A 9,061-nucleotide genomic window follows, 5' to 3' on the forward strand; every position below is an offset into this window, starting at 1 on the left:
TAGGGAATGAAAACTACTAATCACCAGAAGTCTTAGTGTATTTCCTGCAAAAACAAGCAACCAAGAGTATACCTAGCGCCAAGGTAAAAGTGCTATATATCAGCTACCTACTTTCTTAAACAGATGAGACAAAATAGCAAAATCAAATGAGCAAGAGCTAATACAAAAAGTGTATCGACTAAAATGTTGATGTCCTCGGAACTACAATAATGTGTGTGTGTGTGCGTGTGCACACGTGCGCGTGTGTAACATTACATAAAGTTGTTAGTAATGACCTAGTGTTCCAGATGCAGTGAACCAGACACAGAGATGCTGATAGAGTGAATAAGACCTTTTGTGTTTTTCCCTCCTCCTCTTTGTAAAGTTCATGTCCGCCATAAATATGTCCTCCTCTCTCCTCTCCCCTCCCTGTATTCTCACCCTGTCTGTCTGCCTGTCTGTCTGCCTGCCTGTCTGTGTCTGTCTGTCTGTGTCTGCCTGTCTCACATTTACGTCATCACATCTCACCCTGTCTCTCTCTCATGTTTACATCAAGCCCTCGGTGTGTGTGTGTGTGTGTGTGTGTGTGTGTGTGTGTGTGTGTGTGTGTGTGTGTGTGTGTGTGTGTGTGTGTGTGTGTGTGTGTGTGTGTGTGTGTGTGTGTGTGTGTGTGTGTGTGTGTGTGTGTGTGTGTGTGTGTGTGTGTGTGTGTGTGTGTGTGTGTGTGTGTGTGTGTGTGTGTGTGTGTGCGCGTGCGCAGCGAATCTCAGGCCCAGCTGGACCGACCTGTTCTTGAACCGTAGGTCGTAACCCCCAAAAATACCTCCCTGGATTCCTTCCTTTGGATCCTGATGCAACTCCTCATATTTTGTGCCCATTTTAGGCCCCACTAGATTTTTAGCCTTTTCTTCAAAACACGCTTTCTGCTACTACTGTACTAACATGGTGCTCTACTAGACATGTTGTTACACAACTCACACAAACCGGTACACATCATATCTTTTCATATTCCATTCCAATTGGCTTTAACTCTTTGAGTGCCGTCGACTCGATAACGCGTCAATTGCTAGTTTGTCCAGTTGGCCGTCGACGCGTTAGACGCGCGTTTAGCTTTTTCATTGTTTCATCTGTGATCGCGCTGTTCTGTTTATTTTTCATCATCAGTTTCGTTTTTGGTTAACTTCAGACTCACCGGGTTTCGGATTCATGACGCAGATTCCGTTTCCGGTTCTCATTTCTTTTCCCCGGTCATTTTAGGCCAGAATAGGGAAAACACTACTAATACCGAACCTATGAACTTATCAAACTGGCTAGCAAACCCAGCCTGAAGGGGTAGTTTCAATGTACAAATGATTTTTTTTGGTTGTTTAGACCAGGTATTCTCTAACTGTTTTAGGTCACAACCTCATTTTATGGGGAGTTGTTTTGGCGAGCCCACACTTTATTTAAAGAGCAATTTCAAAGTGGAAATAAAAAACATAAAATCATATGTTGTTGGCCATATATGAATATTTATTAGAAAATGAAGTAATAGCAGTGATTTCTGCTGATTTATTGGCCTATCGGCCTATCTTAATCTTATCAATCTCCAGTGCCAATTTGGTGGTGTTATTTTTACTCCGAGAGGGTACAAATGGAACCAAATGGACCCGTATAAACGCGTATAACTCAAATCTTTGCTTCTGTACGTTTCGGGTCCCGGTGCAGACACCCAAATGTCCCTTTCGGGTGTAGAGTTGAACCCACTGACTGCATTAACCGTTTTATCCAAACAATGTCAGAGTCAGAGCAGCAGCAGTAATATGTTTTAACTTGTGTGACGCTGGCGCCAGAGGTCCAAGCCCTCCAGTCACTCTGCACTGGTGACGGTGATGGACTGTTTGTGTTTGGATATATCGTTGCTGTCGTAGCAGAAACCTCTGATCTCCATTATTCTGAACTGTTTGTGTCCTATTTGATCATAATACTACAGCATCACACAACAGCATTCAAAAGTCACCTAGGCTCCAAAGTAGCCTGACAGCACGTTGCGGGTTCGAGTCCCGATCCCCCAACGGCCTTTGCTGCGTGTCACTCCCCATCTCTCTCCTCATTTCCTGCCAGCCTACTATCCTGTCAATAAAGGCAAAAGAATAATCTTTAAAAGTAGCAGATCTACAAGCTCAAAACTGGTTTTGAGCTTGTAGATCTGTTACTTTTGCTGTTTTTTTTATTTGAATCCCGATTAGTAACGGTTTTGGACATGTGAGGTTTCCACCTGACGATATAATGTAAACTCTGGCGTGTGTGTGTGTGTGTGTGTGTGTGTGTGTGTGTGTGTGTGTGTGTGTGTGTGTGTGTGTGTGTACATAATTTACAGTATGTGTAATCTAAGCTGGTGTTGGCTCCAGTGAATTGCCTCTCTCTCTCAAACTGTTAGTGTTTTGGTACCTGGCCAGTTCTAGCACCTCTTTTACCGGGTTTCATCACCATCTGGCCGGAAAAACCTTGTATGTCCGTTGTCCGAGACCGTAGCTTTTTATGGAAACCTAAAAAGCTACGGTCTGGGACATTATTTAGTCACACAAGCTGTTAAAGGAGTAGTTCACACAAACAAAGTACTTATTTTCTATTGATTAGTCACCCCATGAAGCCTTGAATTTAGTTTTTTTTTTTTTTTTTTGTCTCATTCCTCCAGTTGATCATTTCAAGAAATTATTTAATGAAATAATTGGCTTAAAATTATTTAATCAAATTATTGTCTCAGGAATGTGACAAAAGCAGAAACATCTCCACGAATTCAAGGCTTCATGGGGTGTGTAATTGATAGGAAAAAAAGTATAGTTTTGGGTGAACTACTCCTTTAAAGCTGTCTCCCTGCTCTTCTATTGAGACATTTAGATCGTGCCAAAGGTCATGTCACACTTAGACACAGGATATGACACCAATTTTGATCCGATGGTCAAGATTACATTTATCCCCTGAGCAAGCGGGCAGGCTCTATTGGCTTAAGGGTAGAAAATGTCAGCACTTGCGCAGGAAACCGGGGAAAGTTACATAGTGCTGCTTTGACCGCTTTCATTTTCAAAATATTTCAAAAATAGTGAAAATAAAAGTTATTTTGTTACTCTTTTACGATTAACTAAGGCAGGGGTGATGCAACTTTGATGATGGAAAGGGCCACTATATTTCCACACTTACGATCTACAAGCTCAAAATGTGGCACAGTGCCACGCGTTTTGAGCTTGTTGATCTGCTATTTTTCAATTGGAATCCTGGTTTTTGTTTTGCTACTTTTGTATTAGAATCCTGAAAAGTTAAATTTGTATTTAATTTCAAATGCATTTAGTTATACTTACTGTACGTTAACTTTATGAGCTTAAATACATTGGTCATAAAAAAAGACAATACAATTGTAATACTAGTCATTAAGCTACTAATATAGACTACAGTAATTTTGCAGTAATATTGCAGTGATCTCAGCTTGATTACTGCAATGCACTCTACTCTGGCCTGCCAAAGAAAACAACTGACAGATTACAACTCGTTCAAAATGCGGCAGCCAGAATTTTAACTAAAACTAGGATGAGAGAACATATCACTCCAGTTCTAGCTTCACTACACTGTCTCCCGGTTGTTTTTAGGATTGATTTTAAAATTATTTTACTAGTTTATAAAGCTCTAAATGGTCTGGCACCTTCCTACCTCTATGACTGCCTAGAGAGATATGTTCCAAACCGGCCCCTCAGGTCTTCAAGTGCTGAGCTGTTGGGGTGCCTACAATGACATATTAAAAATACGGTGAAGCAGCATTCTGCTTTTACAGACCGACAGCGTGGAATAAACTCCCATTACACCTAAGACAGGCAGCCTCTGTCGATAGCTTTAAAGCACAGCTCAAGACCTATTTCTTAACTCTTGCTTTTAGCAGATTTTTTGGTTGATTTTTAAATATCTGTGTTGCTGTACATGTCCTCACTGTATTGCCTGATTCACTGCCCTTTGCTATTATTTTAATGTGTTTTATGCTTCTGCTTTTCTTATTTTTCTTTAAATTATTTGTAACTGTAATTGTATTCTTGCTCTGTAAAGCACTTTGAGCTGCATGTCATGTCATGAAAGGTGCTATACAAATAACGTTTATTATTATTATTATTATTATTATTATTATTGAAGTAATTAAAGCGGTTCATGTTTGTAATTGTAAACAGCTGAAATCAATAATACATCAGTATTCCGATATTAACCTGCGGGCCGCATTAAGTGACGGTGGGGGCCGCATGTGGCCCCCGGACCGCCAGTTGCCAATGTATGAACTAGGGCAGGGGTCTTCAACAGGGGGTCCGGGACCCCTAGGGGGTCCTCAGAGTTACTACAGGGGGTCCGCCAAATCTTTGTGTGATATGATTTGTTTTTTACATTAACCACTTGAACCCTAGCATCCCTTTTCTGGGGAGAACTTAAGCCAAAAAATAGCCGATCTACAAGCTCACAACGCCTCGCAGCGCGAGGCGTTGTGAGCTTGTAGATCGGCTATTTTTGGCAAAGAGTTATAGATGTAGAGGGAAAAAAAGAGCAGCAAACGTTTATCTGAAACACAATGTTACAATATAGAGGGGGTCCCTGCTTCATTGGCCTGAAAAGGTTGTAGACCCCTGAACTAGGGCATTAATATACAAAAAGAACATAACAAGTTTAAATGTGGAGATACAGGGTCTCTGTCTGACAGCAGTGAGTGGTTTGATGCGTGGCCAGTACTAGCACCTCTTCTCCTCCAGTGTGTGGAGGCCGTCCAGAGCTAGCACCTCTCTGACTATGTTTGGGCACGTCTCCACCAGGCCCGTCACAGCCTGGGCAACGTATTTAGATCTGAAAGCAATTAGTGTGCCTATAATCGTTAAGGGCCGTTCACACTGAGCACTGTAATTATAACAAAGGCGCATGAACTTACACAGTCGACATTGGTCATATACTTCAGTCTGCCATATTACCAACACCAGAGAAACATTATGGGTACAGGAAGCAAGCACCTTCTCCTCCAAATAGATCAACTGCCTATAATGGAGGAGATTGAGTAATATTTTGCAAGCTGCCTTGCCTTAACCCATTGAGACCTGAAGCCGATTCTACATGTCTCCTAAATCTCAACAGTTTTCTGAAAAACGTATGTTTCTATATCAGTGGTGCTCAATCTTTTTCACGTCAAGGACCCCCAAAATGATATGAATTTGGCCACGGACCCCATCAAAATATTTTGTTCCAGGGACCCCCTAGAAACAAAGATTTGAGTTAAAAATGTTTGCTTTAAAAATATATATATTCAAAGGTTTGCACACATTTTCACGATTTTTCAAAAATAGCAGATCTACAAGCTGAGCTTGTAGATCTGCTATTTTTGAATAGCCCAAAGTGTAAAATAATGCTTTTTAGCTCAAATCTAAAAATGACACAGTTCCAGGTCTTAATGGGTTAAGGCCTTTGCAGACAGGGTGCGATTTTCCGCACGGAAAAAACGGACAATATCATTTTTTAAATGAACACATGGTTCTCAATGACCTCATGCACACCCTGTGTGGCAATGCGATGCGGCGATGCTTTTTTTTTTTTCAATCGAACCCAGTTCGATTCGTGCGTCTTTTCGCATGCGGTAAAAACTGATTGACTAAAGGCCTTTGCACACAGGGTGTGATTAGTCAATCAGTTTTTTACCGCATGCGAAAAAACGCACGAATCGAACTGGCATCGCCGCATCGCCGCACGGGGTGTGCATGAGGTCATTGAGAACCATGTGTTCATTTAAAAAATTATATTGTCCGTTTTTTCCGTGCGAATAATCGCACCCTGTGTGCAAAAGCCTTAATCGCACCCTGTGTGCAAAAGCCTTAATCGCACCCTGTGTGCAAAGGCCTTTCTTTACACTTGGACAACCCCATAATCCTCAAGCCCCTGACCACCAGCCTGTGGACATGGCCCAGGCTACACACACACACACACACACACACACACACACACACACACACACACACACACACACACACACACACACACACACACACACACACACACACACAGGTTTTGTGAAGTGTATGAAAAGATTACAATTAATCATTAACTAAAATTTGATGACCGTAATAGCCCAGGTATCAGCCTTTCTCTGACCGTGTGTGTGTGTGTGTGTGTGTGTGTGTGTAGGTGACATCAGACTGGTCCATGCAGCAGGGTACAGGCTGTACAGACGGACACACGGGCACGTCGGCCGCGGCCCCCCTGGCCGCCGGCATGGTGGCGCTGATGCTGCAGGTCCGACCCTGTCTGACCTGGAGGGACGTCCAGCACATCATCACCTACACTGCTACCAAGGTACTGTGTGTGTTTCCCTGAACTTAACTCATTCACTGCCAGACTTATTTCTGGATGCGTTTGCCCACTGCCAGCGATTTAGTGTTTTTTCATAAAATTGTTTAACCCATTGAGACCTGAAGCCGATTCTACATGTCTCCTAAATCTCAACAGTTTTCTGAAAAACCTATGTTTCTATATCAGTGGTGCTCAATCCTTTTCATGTCAAGGACCCCCAAAATGATATGTATTTGGCCGCGGACCCCCATCAAAATATGTTGTTCCAGGGACCCCCAGGGACTCAGACCACCAATAGGGATGCACTGAAATGAGTTAAGCCCCGCCCCAAAGGCACCGCTTCCTTCACACAGGGTGTGATTTTTTCAAAATGTTTTCAAAATAGAAAAAAAAGCCAATCTACAAGCTCACAATGTGACACGACGCATTGTAGATGCAGCTATTTTCACTATGTTTGTCTGACACTGACGCACTATTCTGTGTGCACACGCGTGTCTCTGTGTGTGTGTGTGTGTGTGTGTCAGTATTGATTTCGTCGGCTAAAACTATGACGAAAAATGTCCGTTGACTACCTTTTTTCACTGATGACAACTAAATAAAAATTAAGCTACGATGACTAAAACTAAATATAAGACTAAATATATTGACAATTTAGTCAACAAATAAAAACTAGACTAAAAATGTTAGAGAGGGATCTAGTGGAGAAGAGATCCAGTAGAACTAAAAGACAAGTCATTTTATGTTTGGTTGCGCACGGGTGTTACGCTCTGAAAATAGCAACGCGTCGCACTGCGACGCGTTGTGAGCTTGTAGATCGGCTATTTTCAGCATGCAACCAAGTGTAAAAGCAGCCATTACGACGCCATCAACATTTTAGTCGACTAAATCAACTGTAGATTTAGTCAACTGTAATCGTCGGCTAAAACTAGACAAAAACTAAAACATTTCAGATGACTAAAATATGACTAAAACTAAATGGCATTTTATTCAAAAGACTATGACTAAAACTACATCAAACTTTGCTGTCAAAATCAACACGTGTGTGTGTGTGTGTGTGTGTGTGTGTGTGTGTGTGTGTGTGTGTGTGCTTCTTGCACCTTCTTGTCTATATCATGTACAGTATATATCAGCTGCTACAGTATGTTCATGCACCTTATGTCTAAACCTTGTGTATTGAGTGATTGATTGAACATTTTATTAGGCAAACATGTAAAACAGCACAGTTACATTTAAAACACTTTGTCTAACAGGTCTGTTCATAAACGTCCTTGCGGACTTGTTTCCAACGAGGTCCTTGATATTCAATTCATAGACATATATAGTGGCACCACAGTTCAAATATCAATTAAAAAATCACACCCTGTGTGAAGGTAGCGGCGCCTTTGATACATTTTGTCATCGATATGTGTTTATAATGTGTTTATAGCCATGTGTCACGTGAAGCTTGACCAATCACTTTGTTGACGCACCTGACCAATCAGAACGTTGACGTACGCACACGGACAAAGTCAGATATAGAGCGGCTAGCGCCGCTAAAAATAAAATAAAAACCAATCAGAACGTTGACGGTGAACACGGACAAAGTCAGGTATAGAGCAGGATCCGCAGGTATAGAGCGGATAGCGCCGCTAAAACCTATATGTACAAGAGGGTCGTCTGTCTAACGGGAAAATAGTACTACCTCCTTTCTTGGCCTCCTGTAAGGTGAATTTTCAGGGCTGTTTTAAAAGAGCCCAGCGAACTGCACTTTCTGAGGGAAGGGGTAAGATTATTCCAAGCCTGGGTGGCAGTGGTGTAGAAGGAGAATTTGCCCATGTTTGTTTTATGGGTGGGTGGTACCAGATCGTTGTTAACGCTCCCTCTAGTTTTGTGACTCACTAACTTTTTGGAGGTATTTACTCAGATATGCGGGAAAGGGGGCATATCAGGCAAAGTTTGCATTTACAATTGTGAAGACCAATCCCATTTTTAGTTGTTTAACCCTGTACGTACTGTATGGATGGATATGCTTTGTAAATATATAGACATCTTTCCCCCCTTTGCTCACCCACCTTCTTCTTTTTTTATGGAAAAACAACAAACTATGGAGTTTTGCACAAAAACGAATATCGCCCACTGGTTTACACTGTAAACCTGTCATGTGACAATAAAGATGTGTGTGTGTGTGTGTGTGTGTGTGTGTGTGTGTGTGTGTGTGTGTGTGTGTGTGTGTGTGTGTGTGTGTGTGTGTGTGTGTGTGTGTGTGTGTGTGTGTGTGTGTGTGTGTGTGGTGTGTAGTATGACCTTAGTGCAGACTGGATGCAGAATGGAGCAGGCTTCCATCACAGTCACCAGCATGGCTTTGGTCTGCTCAACGCCTGGAGACTGGTCAACGCCGCCAAGGTACACGCACACACACACACACACACACACACACACACACACACACGCATGCACGCACATACACACCTACGCACACACACACACATACATTTTAACAATTTATTTATATCCACACAAGAGGAAATTGGACACAAGGACACAAATATTACACTGCAGCAAGGTTACGTCCACAAAGTCAAGGCCTATGTCCTCATGATACAACAAGCATGTCATGTGACCCAGCCCTCCATGGCCACCAGCAGCAGTGTCTCCGCATGGCGGCTGACAATCATAGCAGAGACAGCACAACACTCTGCCTGCCCTCCTGCCTCGTTTCTGGGGCATCCCGAGTTGTGGAAACCCGCTCTAACAACCAGCCCGCGGG

General features: G+C 42.5%; 1 protein-coding gene across 1 annotated transcript in view; it reads left to right on the forward strand.

Moving 5' to 3' along the window:
* The window catches only part of pcsk7 (proprotein convertase subtilisin/kexin type 7), a gene marked incomplete at its 3' end in the record, with an annotated part of 72,837 nt that overhangs the window by 39,569 nt on the left and 24,207 nt on the right, over nt 1-9,061 (forward strand). The window contains exons 10-11 of the mRNA XM_084064038.1: nt 6,151-6,318; nt 8,593-8,697. Of these exons, the coding sequence (XP_083920164.1) occupies nt 6,151-6,318; nt 8,593-8,697 (273 nt within the window). The remainder of the gene's footprint in view (nt 1-6,150; nt 6,319-8,592; nt 8,698-9,061) is intronic.

Source organism: Gymnoscopelus microlampas (assembly GCF_963454915.1).
Source record: "Gymnoscopelus microlampas genome assembly, chromosome: 8".
Lineage (NCBI taxonomy): Eukaryota > Metazoa > Chordata > Actinopteri > Myctophiformes > Myctophidae > Gymnoscopelus > Gymnoscopelus microlampas.